Source organism: Glycine max, chromosome 2, assembly GCF_000004515.6.
Source record: "Glycine max cultivar Williams 82 chromosome 2, Glycine_max_v4.0, whole genome shotgun sequence".
Taxonomy (NCBI): domain Eukaryota; kingdom Viridiplantae; phylum Streptophyta; class Magnoliopsida; order Fabales; family Fabaceae; genus Glycine; species Glycine max.
In genome coordinates this window covers 14,175,500-14,190,508 of record NC_016089.4, presented here as the reverse complement: position 1 = coordinate 14,190,508, position 15,009 = coordinate 14,175,500, and the positions used below count along the sequence as shown (strand labels likewise).

General features: G+C 34.2%; 2 protein-coding genes across 2 annotated transcripts; one reads left to right on the top strand and one right to left on the bottom strand.

The window, feature by feature from the left end:
* Nucleotides 1-1,872: 1,872 nt before the first annotated feature.
* Nucleotides 1,873-5,515, bottom strand: LOC100805010 (probable LRR receptor-like serine/threonine-protein kinase At1g51810). Its single transcript, XM_003520118.4, has 7 exons — nt 5,404-5,515; nt 4,194-4,740; nt 3,258-3,721; nt 2,774-2,909; nt 2,513-2,584; nt 2,342-2,410; nt 1,873-1,948 (listed from the first exon to the last, which is right to left on the bottom strand). The coding sequence occupies exons 1-7, from the start codon at nt 5,513-5,515 to the stop codon at nt 1,873-1,875; spliced, it is 1,476 nt and encodes a 491-aa protein (XP_003520166.2).
* Nucleotides 5,516-9,206: 3,691 nt separating this feature from the next.
* LOC100794907 (protein CYPRO4) lies at nt 9,207-12,795 on the top strand. The gene is made up of 2 exons (XM_003518792.4): nt 9,207-10,772; nt 12,181-12,795. Exons 1-2 carry the CDS (start codon nt 9,249-9,251, stop codon nt 12,466-12,468), a joined length of 1,812 nt encoding a protein of 603 aa, XP_003518840.1. The 5' UTR covers nt 9,207-9,248; the 3' UTR covers nt 12,469-12,795.
* The last annotated feature ends 2,214 nt before the right edge of the window (nt 12,796-15,009 follow it).

The window sequence follows — 15,009 nt, the reverse complement described above, 5'->3', positions numbered from 1 at the left end:
CAGAAGAGTGAAGCACCGAAGCAGAGTATTCTATTTACATATAAACAGATTTTATGGCTACGTCAATTTTCTAGTCTCTGCTATTATCATGCCCTTGAGTTAAACGTCAACATGGAAAACAAGGCCAAGATACAACCACATTTATAATGAGAAAACAAAATATCAGAGATATCAAGATAATGTGGCCGGTGGCTGGATAATAAAGAAAAATATTAAAATATATTTCTCTTTTTTTATATTTTCATAAAATTATAATGTGTTATTTTTATAAATTTATAATTTTTTTATTATATTTTATAAATATATTCAAATTAATTAGTGGTATAAAATTATATAATTAGAAATATCTGATTTATCTAAAGTATAATAACATGTACTCTCGTTGTTCTCAAAATTAAGAAAAATTCAAATAAATTTTTTAAAATAATTTCTTTTTTTATTTTGATTCCTAGTCTGGAGACTTAATTGATGATAATAATAACATAAGTTTAGGATAAAAAAAATAAAATCAAGTACTTACATTTCAGAGCCTTTTACCAGGTGAGAAAAACAAAACAACGACCCTCGCAGTGTTTCATTGTGAACTTGTGGTAACTACTAGAATGTAAAACTCGTGATTGCTACCTCATCACCTAGGTAAAACAACACAAGAAGAAGATCGTGGAAGATAGAGTAAACATAAGAAACAACGTCCTAGGATTTCAAAAGTTATTTGCTGAATAGGGGAGTGCAAAATGAAGTTAAGAGCTATATAAGCAGCCATGGCTAAAGTGTAAGGGTCCACTTCATTAACCATAGATTAATTCTTTCAATCATATTCTATCACATATTTACTCAATATATCATGGTGTAAATACACATATGCGTCTAATATTTGCAGCAAAAGCATACAGTCATAATTCCAAGGCGATAAAGAAATAATGGGATTGATATTAGGTGTCACTAAAATAGGGGTGGGTAAGCAAACTGGCCCGTCCGAACATAAGCTCACATTGACAACGGATCGGGTCAGCTCGCCCCACATTCTTACACGGACCAAATAAATTGGTTCGTCTTCGCCCCGTGGAATGGACTGGTCCACGGACTTAGTTTTAAAAGAATTTCAATTTCAATAAAAATACAACGCAATCAAATTAAGTTCAATACAAATGTAAATAAAATCTTAACAATTAGTCAATTGCATTAATAAAATAAATAATGTCTTAACAAAAGAAAATCCAAACAATAAATCTAAAATATGAAACTTAAACATTTCCAACAACAAAATTTCATATTTGAAGCAATAAAATTCTAATGCGGGCAACCCGCAGACCCCATGGGCCAAACCCGCATAGTCTATGGATTAAGCCGGATGGACCAAAAAATATGACATAACCATAGATCATTTAAAAAAATTGATCTGTTACCCGCGCGGACTGCGAGCCCCACGGGCTAGTTCAAGGACCTAAGTCTGTTTACCCACCCCTACACTTAATTACCTCTCATCCTATCATACACTATAATTGTATTAAAGTCTCTCCAGTCACATACAAAACCTACCAAATTTGTAATGGCCTTGTGCTCTTTATCACTGATGAATCTCTAGAACCACCTTGAAATCGAAAACACACAATTATAGTTAGTAATTTCTGAATTTTCAAAGGAGCTCTATTAATGTTAGTTATAATTAGCATAGGTACAAAAGTATAGTGTTGCGCTTACTTGTACTACTTTCACTTCTATTCATTTTGATTAGTGTTTGGAGGCTTATTCTCAAAATCTGAATCACTGGTTTTACAGTCACCATTTGTCACAGTGCACACACAAGTTAGCTAAGGCATCATAGAGAGAAAAAAGAAAAACATTTTAGTGATTTTCTGAAATAGTAAAATCTTACATATCACGTAATTTTGGGAGTTTCTTTATTGACGGAGGAAGTGGTCCTTCAAAGTTGTTCTTCTCCAAATGCCTTAAATTTAACAAAGAAAAAAGGGAGTTCGATCAAGTTAATTAGATTGGACAATTTAAGAAACCTTAGAAATCAAGGGTATGTTTAGATAAGTTTATGTAAAAACACTTCTAGAAGAGAAGAAAATAAAAAGAAAAAAATTAAATAATTTTTTTTATAAGTTAAAATTAAGTCTTCATTAACTTATTTGTATATGTTTTCTTATCTTTTAAAGAAATTATATAAGACAATTTTGACATATTAACTAATAAAGAATTAATTTTAACCAATTTATTCTAAAATAAAACTCATTTCATATTTTTTTTATTTTATTTTTCTTCTCATATAAATATTTCTAGAAAAATTAAAACCCAAACAAGTCTTAAGAATAATGCATCTTTTTGGGTCACATACAAAGTTTCTAACTCCTTCAGTCCACTCAAATCAGGGATGTTGCCTGAGAGTTTATTTTCCCCAAGCCACCTATATATAAGCAAATATTCAAAAAGTGACATGATTCAGTTGTTAGAAGAAAAAAAATCACTTGGATTGGAATATTTGAAGTAAAAGGGCAACATTCCATACAGATGCTCTAATGCACTTAGATGGCCAAGAGTTGGAGGAAGTGACCCTGACACCCCGGCATTTGTCAAATTCCTTCACATTTACAAAAAAAAAAAACATGTGAATCCACCATTAAACATATGAAAGGTACAAGAAGATGACAACTGTTACTAGATGCATTTTTCCACTCTCATTTACTTATGAAAGTCCAATGAACAGTATAAATTAAGAAGATTTCAGTGGAATTTAATTATTATTTTTGTAACCTATTAGTGAACTTACACTATTGTGACTCGTGCATGGAAACCATTAGAGCATGTAACCCCAGTCCAAGAATTTCCCTTAGGTAGGCAAGGATCGCCATGCCAATCAACAGGTGGATTCTGAATGCTTCTTGCCAAATCTTCCATTGCAATTACTGAGGATAACCATAACAACTAAATTATTCGACAACTAGCTTCATGATTGTAATATAGGTTATGTTGGCATAAATTTCTCCATAATTAAGTATTTATAGGAAAAGAAATTAAAAAAAAAAATTGAACTTCTCTTATAAATGAAAATCAATTTATGCGTTATAGAGTTTAGAGAAATTAAACAAAAGAATTTCTATAAAAATTAAGTACCTAAATTGATTTTAACTTAGGCAAAATTGTATTCAATTCATTTTATCTTTTTATTTTCTTCTCAAAATGCTTATAACAAACTTTTTTAAAACATGATCTTAGTCAAAGACATTGCAAAAATAGTGAGATTAGTGAGTTACCATCTCTAGTATGAGTTCGACCACCAAGAGGTAGAACTTGATAAATTTCCCCGGCATTGATCAGTGGTCCAACAGGTATTCCACTACCAGGGGTCAACGTAATTTTGGTCTTCCCTGAGAGCGGCCATTTTGTAGCATAAACAGTGACACCATTAGTTGTGGCATTGAGGCTGGAATAGAAGGTGTGGCCATTGATAGAAACGTTAAAAACTCTCCAGCTGTAAGGGCTTGGATGTCTGTTGTCCTGAAAATAGAGGGAAATGTAGTAGTAGGTGCTGGGAAGGGACATAGAAGGCCACTGAATCTCAAGAGTCTTCCCCCTACTTGTTGTAACTGCAGAACTGAATGCTTTCACTGGAGGTTGATTCCAAAAGTCTGAAGAAGTCACATTTGAATTGCTTTCCACAACAGGATTCTGGTCCTTGTATGGTTGCCACATCCTGTTGAATTTGTCATCTGGAAAACTAGGTCCACAAATAAACATCTTATAATGATCAGAACTCTCACCATACCTATTTAATTCTGCATTTCCTATACCATTTATGTAAACACACATAGAGAATAAATAGAATATAAATTTACAGGATAAAATATTTTTATAGCTTAATTTTTTTTTTGTCTCTATAATTCTTTTTTGTTTTAATTATTTTAAAATATATTTATTTTATTTTTCATCCTTAAAACGTTTTAAATAATATTTTTTCATAATTCAAAACATTTTTTCTTATTATTCAAACAACCTGTTTTTCGTCCTTGACTGGTTAAATATCGTATACTAATTTATATTTGTTGTTATTACTTCTTATGCTAATAAGAGTTACATTCCCTATACTCCATATATATATAAAAATAAATTATTTTACCACATGCTCTAAAATTAATTAAAACCAATTAATACTCTAAAAGAGAAAATAAAAAGCTGAAACATTCAATTACCTAATGATATCTTCACCTCCGAAGGTATTCCTGGCAACGGTTAGAAGGGCATATTTGTTAAAGTCAATAGGATTATAGAAAGAAGCATCCAACATCTTCACCTCCAAGGCCGAAATGAAGGGGCTTGCACCACCCGTGTGTGCATTCCTTGCCAAGCACACGCTCAAAGTCTTCCCCGGTGGCACCACAACAATATCATAGTAAGAACTAAGACCTTTAGCATAGTCCTCTGTGGTGTTCACAACGCTCCATCTTGTCCCTTCAACGATTTGATCAAACACCGGAGGCTGCTTATTCCTTCCATCAAAACCTCCATAGTAGTACATTGTCTTCACAAGGTATTTGCTTCCTTTGATGACGGGCAATGAATAGCAATATTTTTTAGCCCACATGTCGGGAAAGTAACGCAATGTGGAGAGTATTGGCAACAAGTCTGGCTTGCTGATGGTGGTGGTTTTGCCCACCTTGATGTAGCTTCCATCAGGAATGTATGTGAGATTATTGTCTATTGTTACCTCTTTGGTGCCCCCACAGTCTAAAAAATACCCTGCATGCATGCATTCGTAAATTCTCCATGGTTAGGGTAGAGCATGCATGAGGACATCGCTTCCAACTTTCATTGTCACCATTATACATAATATATATAATCTTCATGTTACAAAATTTTTATGCATTTATAGATAAGGACTTAAAAAATAGTTCACGGCCGATTTCGGTTGTAATGTCAAAGGTTTATGGAGTTTATGCGGCTGTAACACAATCACAATCGTAATTGCATCCGCCTTTAAATTTTGTCAATATTAAAAATCACAACAAAACCATGACTATGCTGTAATTTTGAAGCCTTGAATGATTTATATAATAACATGCATTGAGTAATGATATCCAGACGTCAATATTTCATTAACATTTTTTTTCTTCTGATTATCATATCATATCATTTGTCGTGTCTAAACTTTTTTCTCCTCTCACTCTCCCTCACTAATAAATGTTAAATAGGATTTAATGTCTATGGTTATTTTCCTCATACATTTATGTGTGCAATAAAATAAACTGGAAAGAGGTATTAAATTGCATGTGTACATATTAGATGCAAGCATCGAAAGAAAGAAAGAAAGAAAAAACCTTAGCAAATTAATATATGTACATAGTGAATGCAAATTCATTATCTTATAGGGGTGCTTAATTTGAGTATCAATATAATTTGTACCTAGAGGGATTGAAGCTAGGGCAGAGTGGGCGAGGAGAGAAATAGTGATAATCCACAGGAGGAAGACGGAGGGGCTCATACTGTCAAAAGCCACTGCCCCACCTGAGAGCATGCGATTTGGGAAGCTTTTTTTGGTGGTTTTTGTTGAAAACAGAAGAGAAAGAGATCATGGCATGGCCTGGTTCCACATTCACAAGGGTTGACACCTCCGAGGCTCTCCTGAAAGATAGTAATAGTCATGGCTTGAGTTGGTCATATGTCCATCCACTCTGTAATTTATTAAGCGACATTGGCGTTAGTTGGTATTAACAGGAAAATAGTTTCTTTGGTTGAATAGAGTTATAGTATTAAATATTCTTGGAATACAATATTTTTATAATATTATTTTGCTAATTTATACTATCTATGTTCGTAATTGTACAAACAAAACATTCTCTGTTAATATATAAGTGAGTCGTCCTTGACATGCTTCTCTTGTATTTCTGTTCAGACAATGAAAGTTCAAGATCGAAATATTTGTTATAATTTTTTTGGTGATTAAATCCTTAGAGATTGTGTCTTTTTCAGCAATCCTCTCGGGACATCCTGCCAAACGTAAACATGAAAAAAGAACAAAAAACGTGTCTTGTTTTCATTTATACAGGAGACCAACTAAATCACCCTTAAAAATTCAAAATCTCATTCTGTTTTTGTTATTTGAGATAAACTTTGTAGAGTACCCTCTTCTAATTAATAATTAACATAAATATTTTGGATTGTACAATGGGTAAAATGACATAAAAATATTTATTTAAGCAAATAAATTAAGTTACAAGTTGAGACTTGAGAGACAAATATTAAGACACGCATGAAATTATATATTGTGACATTAAGAAATATTAAGACGCGTGAAAAAATATTACTTTGGTAAAAATCATGTTTTTAAAATCATATTAATCATATTGAACCAATAAAAATATTAATTTATGATTTATAGGTTCAAATGTAATTGAGCTATGATTAAACTGATACCCATTAATTAATTCTATATTTTTATACTACACACTAAGTAATAAATTACCATAAAATTTTAAGAAAATTAACTTGAGTAAAAAAAATTAACATAAAAGGATCATATTACATATTTTAAAGATAAACATTGTAATAAATATAAAAAATAAACAAAAACAAATAATTTATTAAAATTATTCAAGCAGTAGAAGTTTCCATAGCAAAATGTTCTTGCTAAAGAGTGAGTAACTATATTGACTTATATCTTAATAAACTGAAGTTTAAAGTTTTTTTTATACATAGTGAAGCTTAAAGTTTGTATTTAAAGAAAGCAAATCCTTGCATTCATCGAGAATAACGACGAGATCTCTTAACCATAACCTTGTAGTCTAACTCAAAGTTTACTTTAAAGTAAGGAAGATTCTATAGTGGACCAGTGAAAAATCTAGTTCATTTTACACCGCGTATTACTATCCACTGGATATATTAGTATAATATTAGACGGTTAAGATGTGTGACCCGTAACATTTTATACCAGTTTTTTTCAATATTATTAAATAACTAAACTTTTATTGGCATAGATTAATTTACTCATTTTCCCTTTAGTAATTTTAGCAATTAAAATATTTTTAATTATTATGTATCAATTAATTAATTAAGTACATTACATTACGTAAAAATATGTTTATATACAATTTCTCGTAAATGATGTCGCCGAATAGTGGCCGGCATCCGTTGATTGTGGAGTAATTTGTGAGGGTGTTAATGCAAGATCATATCTGCTTAAGGGAAGTGAAAGGGCATTTTGTTGAGCCTGCCTATAAAAGAGGAAAGAAAGGTTACTCAACAAAGGAAGAAGACTTGGAGATTGGGTGGATAAGGGAAGCAGAGAGAGTTACCCAATGGTGAAAGGGAAACATGCATGCAGTGGCATAGCCGTTGTAGCATATCACCATGACGATGTGATGAGGAGTGGCACACCACCGTTGTTCAGCCATGGGTGGTAGCCACCACTGACGATAAAAGACAAGCAGGAAGCTTTAAGGGAATTCTGGAGAACTTTAGATATGAGAGAGGAGGGGAAAAGGGATCGCCGCCGTGTGCGGTGGTCAGAATCTGGCAACAGAGTGCCGCCCTTTCCAACAGTGTTGGTGACAACCTTGATTTAGGTTTTCAATTTTTAATAAAGGATAATAAAGTCATTGTCTGTTTATATAAGAAATAAAATAATCCGAAAAACAACCCTTGATGGCAAGAAAAATCCCTTTTAGACCACATGTTTTAGTGGTCCACCGGAGTATTGGCCTTAAAGTAAAGCAATCACTCCCTTGAGATGGACCAGCAAAATTGAAATTGTCCAAACTGATTTAGAAAATGAGAATTCCACCCCACCCACCTTTTTTCTTTTGTTAAACACATTTCAAATCTTGTTTTATGATGTGAGATGAAGAATGCAACATCTATATTATTGCACTTGTTGTACTTTACTGGTGAGGCTGCCAAGACAATATACATTATACCTTGATCTTTGTTATTGATATAAGGCATGTGACCTTTAGTGGCTAACCACGCATAACTTTTCATAAGCACCTTTGAACATGGTTCCCCCTTAACCTCCCATAACTTTTCATTGTGTCTCTTCTAAATACTCCAAAAAGTCATGAGAAAGAGAAACTTCTTTAACTCATCAATCACACAACACACATTTTATAGAACAAATTTTGATACACGTGTCCTACTGGCATAATGTGTTGGATTTCAATTGACCTATGAATGCTATTGAACCTTTGCTAGATGTCTCAAAAAGTTACAATTATTGATGAGCTAGATAATATAGTTATGCTTCTACCATTTAAATTTCTTAAATTATGTTTAATGTTTATTGTGATTTAGATTTCATGTAGTTTTTTTTTTTCCAAATTGGGTAGCAACATGTTTTGGAATGACTCCCACAAAGCTCAAATCATGGGGATATTACAATCTTACTTACATTTATTGAAAACCTCCAATATTTTAAATAAATATAATAAGATTATACATTTCGAACTACACCTTAAATTAGTGTATTTTACAAAAAAAAAAGTTACATCTTAGGATATATTCGATAGAACAAAAAGAATAAAAATAAAAATGAATTGAGATAAAAAAATTTAAATTAAAATAAATGATAAAAGTGTGAGCTCCATATTATTTTAGTATTAATTTATTTACTCTTTTTCACTCAAATGAGCAAACGGTTAAATTAATTAATACATCTTGAACCATACTACAGATCAATTTTGAGATGTCCAAAAATAATCTCAACCCATCTAACAAGCCCTACATGAACATGCATATAAAAACAATTTCATGTATGTTTGGAGCTCCGGCGATTTCACTACAACACAAAGTATGAGACAACATAAACATAAAAGCAAGAAAGATAATGTTTCTTGAAAAAAAGAGAGGCTGACGCAAAGAAAGTTGGTGGTATCACAGTCGAAATACAGTCTTCATTGCATTTAAGAAATAGAAGAATCTATACACTCCACCCATCACTTCAATCATGTCTTACCATCATCCAACATTTTCCATGCTGAATGTCCTTTCACGTTGGTGTCCGTTCAATTGCGACTCAGGCCAGTAAGCAAACACCAATGCTACACCCTGGCGGCGGGTATCAAACGCAAACCCAATACTGAAAAGCCATCCATGCAAATAAAATTCATTACTTTTTTAAATAAACTCTTGGCTCCTTGCTTAGCTCCCAAGCAAGGCACTCAACCTCAACACCAAAAGCTCCTCTTAGCTCCGATATAAAACCGTTAATCTCAAACCCAATCCCCACCAAATTCAATTCAAAAATTCCATTTTCCATGGGCACTTCTCCGAGCCGCGAGGGCCTCGAAGTCACCGACTCAGATTCCGACTACGAACACGAAGAAGAAGAAACAGAGCACTACGAACACGCCAAAACCCACTCCACCGAGCTCGATGACTTGGATGCGAAACTCAAAGCCTTAAAACTCAAATACCAAACGCCCTCTTCCTCCTCCTCAAAATCACTTCCCCAAAACGCTGTTAAGCTCTACCTCCACATCGGCGCCACCACTCCCAACGCTAAGTGGATCCTCTCCGACAAACGCACCTCCTACGCCTTTCTCAAAGACTCAGACGACGAAAACGACGCCGTTTGGTTCCTCACTGTAGGTTCCAAGGTCCGCGCTAGGGTTTCCTCCGAAATGCAATTGAAGATGTTCGGCGACCAGCGCCGCGTTGATTTCGTAGCCGACGGCGTCTGGGCCCTCAAATTCCCCTCCGACGACACCTACCGCCGATTCGTCACTGAATTTCAAAACTGCGTCTTCGAGAACGTGTATGGAATCGAATGCACGGAAGAAAACAAGGTCAAAATCTTCGGTAAAGAGTTCATCGGCTGGGTGAAGCCGGAAGCCGCCGACGATTCCGTCTGGGAGGACGCCTTCGCCGCAGATCCGTCGCCTTCGCGGCGGAGAGACGACCTAATGGAGGAATTCGAAGAGGCCGCGAACGGTGGGGTCCAAACCCTAACCCTAGGCGCGTTGGATAATAGTTTCATGGTGAACGACGCCGGCGTCCACGTGTACCGCAACTTCAACCGCGGGATCCACGGCAAGGGCGTCGCCGTGAAGTTCGCCGGCGGTGACGCCACGCCGAACAAGGCTTTGTTGATGCGTGCGGAAACGAACATGATGCTGATGAGTCCCTTAAAAGACGGAAAGCCCCACGCTTCGAAGCTTCACCAGCTCGACATTGAAACGGGGAAGATTGTTACGGAGTGGAAGTTTGGAAAAGACGGAGTTGACTTAACAATGAGGGATATCACCAATGACACCAAAGGGTCGCAGTTGGACCCTTCGGAGTCAACGTTTTTGGGGCTGGATGATAACCGGTTGTGTCAATGGGACATGAGGGATAGAAAGGGAATTGTTCAGAACATTGCCACGGCGAGTTCTTCGCCTGTTTTGCATTGGAGCCAGGGACATCAGTTTTCCGCAGGGTCTAACTTTCAGTCCTTTGCGACCACCGGTGATGGGTCCATTGTCGTGGGGTCTCTTGATGGGAAGATAAGGTTGTACTCGAAGACCTCGATGAGGATGGCGAAGACGGCGTTTCCCGGTCTCTGTTCGCCGATTACTAGTGTTGATGTTACCTATGATGGCAAGTGGGTGCTTGGTACCACGGATACTTACTTGGTGCTCATTTGCACCTTGTTTACGGATAAAGATGGGATGACGAAGACCGGGTTTAGTGGGAGAATGGGGAACAGGATACCTGCTCCGAGGCTCTTGAAGCTGACTCCTCTGGATTCGCATTTGGCTGGTGCGAACAATAAGTTTCACAGTGGCCATTTTTCGTGGGTAAGTTTGATTCGCCATTGTTGTTGTTGTTGACTTGTTGTATGTCCATTATGATTTTAATTCTTGATACTTATCCATGCAGCTACTTGTATATGTCAATTTTGTTAATCTCTTCACACTACTGTGCTTTTAATTGTCTTTGATTGATGATCTTGGTGAACCTAGATTTTTTGGCATATCCCTTTACAAAAAAAATGGAAGAATATTTACACGTCCCGAGGTATGATTAGGGATGAATGATTGGAGAAAAAGTAATAAGGAGAACATTTATTATGGGAAAAATGGTAGAATCTTGCATTAGGTGGTTGGACATGTGTGGAGAAGACTTGGTAAGGAGATTAGATTAGAGAAGAGACAGAGAGGGTAGTCAAATCTCTAGAGAGGTAGAGGAAGATTGAGAAAAACTATAGTATAAACCATTAAAAAGGATTTATAGAGGTTAATAATTTGTTTATAGATATCATATGATTTACAATAGAATATTATGGCATTATATGATTCTTGTAGACAAACTCATGGGAAAACCTTAGTTGTTGGTGGTGTAAAGTAATAACGCTTCCGCAAATATATTGAAACAAACTTTTTCTATAATGTTTGATCTATGGAAATTATTAACAAATAGTTTAAATCAACTACATAGTTTACAATTATTGCATAAACTAGCATGTCTTTTTTGAATATTTCCATTGTTTTGGGGCACCTACTTTTGGGTTTTAGGACTCATCTTTATTTTATTTTTTTATGTATAAAGTTGGATACTCTGTATTTAGATGCTGATGAAAACAACTCATTCGTTTTTAATCAAAGTAAATTACTGATTATTTACTGTTTTGAGTATTTCTATCCTAAGTATGAAACTGGGGGTGAAAGTGCAGAGATTTTGTTGAAGATAATAATAGTATAGAGGTTGTGTGATCCATGTCAGAGCATAGATGGCATTATTATGAAATTGATCTGGTGGAGCAAAACGTTCAAGTAGCAGATTGAAAAAATGATAGGTTGATAAACAATAATGGGTAGCATTAAGTAGTGGGAGGATATTTAAAAAATTTCACGAAAGGGATTCAAGAATAATGTGAGGGGTGCAAACAAGTATGGGATTACCATGGGGTAGATTGTAAGATGTAGCTTTAGGCAGGTAGAAAAAATGAGTTATGGTTCAAAGTTTGCTACATCAGGTGGTATGCTTACAAGCTTTTTTTTAATTGGGCTATGGATTTGGTGGGTGAACTATATGTATGGATAGTGCGTATGCTTCTCAAGATAGAATTCCTTGTTTATTCAATGTTACATACTTGCATGTGATACGAATTAGAAAATATATGTAAACTGATGATAATTAGTAGTTTACCGAGTCCATTACCTTGCAGCAACCTGCAAGTATCTGACCTGTGTTTTTGTCTTTCAGGTCACTGAGAATGGTAAACAAGAACGCCACCTCGTTGCGACTGTGGGCAAGTTTAGTGTGATATGGGATTTTCAGCGGGTGAAGAACAGTGCACATGAATGTTACAGGAATCAAGAAGGGCTGAAGAGCTGTTACTGTTATAAGATAGTGTTGAAGGATGAGTCAATTGTAGAATCACGGTTTATGCACGACAAATTTGCGGTTAGTGATTCTCCAGAAGCTCCGTTGGTGGTGGCTACTCCTATGAAAGTCAGCTCCATCAGCCTGTCTGGAAAGCGACATGGTTAAACCTTTGTTTACATTTTTTCTTTAAAGGTTTCAAATTTATTTCTAGTGTTAGGAGTGTCTTTGAAGTTTGAACAATGTATTTGCTTGTATTCAAGTCTGAGGTGCTGTTATTTTTCTGTACAGTGAGTTTTAGGTTGCCCTGGATGTATTTTCTTTCTCTTTATGATTACAAGTTTGGGTTTGCAGACTGAATTGTCCTTTTTTTATTACAAATAATAATAAAAAAGGGATTAATTGCTTATGAAGAAGAGGCAGGCAATTCCACCGTTGTAGTTTTTACTTTTTTCCTTCTCTTTTGATCGCAATAAAAGGATTATGGTTGATTCAGTATTGTGCATATTACGGACATAAGGACTTTATTTTAGTTTTTAAAAATGATGATTTATAGTTCTCGTAACATTTTTTAACTTATTTTAATATTCTTTTGTTTATTTTAGATTATTAAAATAAATTATATATAATTCTATTCTATTTTTTAATAAGATTTTGGGCCCGTTAGAAAAAATATAATTCTATTGAATTAAGATATTTTTTTAATAAATTCTTGTTATAAATGTTTAAAATTAAAAAAAGTTACTTTTGTTTAGGATAAAGAGACTCATCCATGAGCCTAAATAATATATATTTATATATATAATTGAAATTTTTCTCATTCTTTTTTAAGTTAAAATTTATTATACTAAAATATATCAATATTTATAATATTATCAAACAGTAAATATTAAAGTATTAAGACTAAAATATACTAACATTTATAATAGTCTCAATCTAAAAACATCAAAATTAAACACCCCATACACATAATTGCGAAACCATTCCACTAATCAAAAAAGAAAATATGAAAATGAAGTTTGACACAAACCCAAAACCAGCCTTTGAAAGTATTCTTATCAAAATCCAAAATCATGAAACATTAGGGTTGACTTGGTTGAGTGGGGTCCCAAACTTCACACGTCGGCTTGGAGAGTTGTCTTTGACAAGAAGGGGACTTGTAAAATAAAGGAGCCTGATGCTCAAGTAAGAATATGAGTTAAGAAAAAAAGCAAATATATGTTATAATGGAGCTCGTATGAGCGAAAGAGATAGAGGCATAGACTTGTTGCTATGTGCTGAGTGTGTGAGCAAATCATGTAAATGAGTTTAATGGAACCTGTATTTATAGTAGCTGAGCGAGGGTGTTAATCTTTGTTTATAGGGACTGTTGTAGCCTTGTAGATAATTCTCGGCTTATAGATAATATAATAGTCGAGAGCTTAGAGATAAATATTTGCTTATAGATAAAAGGTAAAAGATAATCGTACCTTGTAAATAATGTGACGTTATAAATCATTGAATACCTGTCAATAGATAAAATATTCAAATATATTTGAATATTAGTTAGGTTAGAGATAACATGTTTATTGAGAAGCCCAGCTGCTAAGGGTCAAGCGTTCAGGTTTTTGTAGCAGGACTGATGTGAAGGGTTGGCACGCGTCTATAAGTGTCATATAGGATCTCACGTAAGTTTTGTGGGTCCTGGACAGTACAAAAAGCAATTGAGGATGATTACAAAACAACTTTGCCATGGGATACTTTTTGGGGTGGCACGAAGTGGTGATGCTTAGACGACGCATAAAGTGACGCGGGCGGTGGAGTTTTTTGGGGTGAGAAAATGAAAATGAAAAGTTGGGGTGGGAAGAGTAGTTGAACAAATCATCTTTTTGTAGAGGTGAAAGATGATGAAAAATAATGAAATAAATAATAAAATCATGTGAAACTCATATTTTTATATTGATAGAAAGGGGGAAAAGTGAAATTAGAGTAAAAAATTATGGGTTTCACAAAATTTAATTGTTCATTTCATTTTTTTTCCATCCACTTTGGTTTCTATTGTTCAGACTATAAGAGAGGGGAAGGGGAGGAGTGTGGGGAAATAAAACTAAGCGTAACTGAGTGATTTCAAATGTTTTGATAGTGAGAATAACAATTTCCTTTGAGTGTGTTTGGATGAGAAAATTTAAAATTTCGAGAAATTTTAAATTCTAAAAATTTTAAATACTTCAATTAAAATTTTTTTATTTTCAAAATTTTATGTTTGGATAAAAAAAATTAAATTCGAGAATTTTTAACATTTTAAGGATTTCGGGAATTTTTAGGTAGAAGAGATGATGAAGTTAGTAAGGAAATACGCGAATGTTTTAGAAGATCCTTTTATAAGAAAATAATTTCAAATTCTCACATTTTAGGAGAAAATTAAAATTCCACATTTTTAGTTGTTTAAAATTCCAAAAATTTAAATTCTTTACAAAAAAAACATCCAAACAATAAATTCTAGATTACGGAAATTCAAATTCTCAAATTCTTTAATAAATTATTTTTCTCAGTTAAAATTCTCTATCCAAACACACTAATTCGTAGGGATTAGCAAATAATCCATTCGTTTTTTTGGGTCCATGAATACTCTTTTCTGATACACAAGGACATGGCATATTCAGCGACGCAAATATCATTTTTTATGGAAGGCAGTTTGTCGACTTGATATCATATAAAAATTTGAGAATT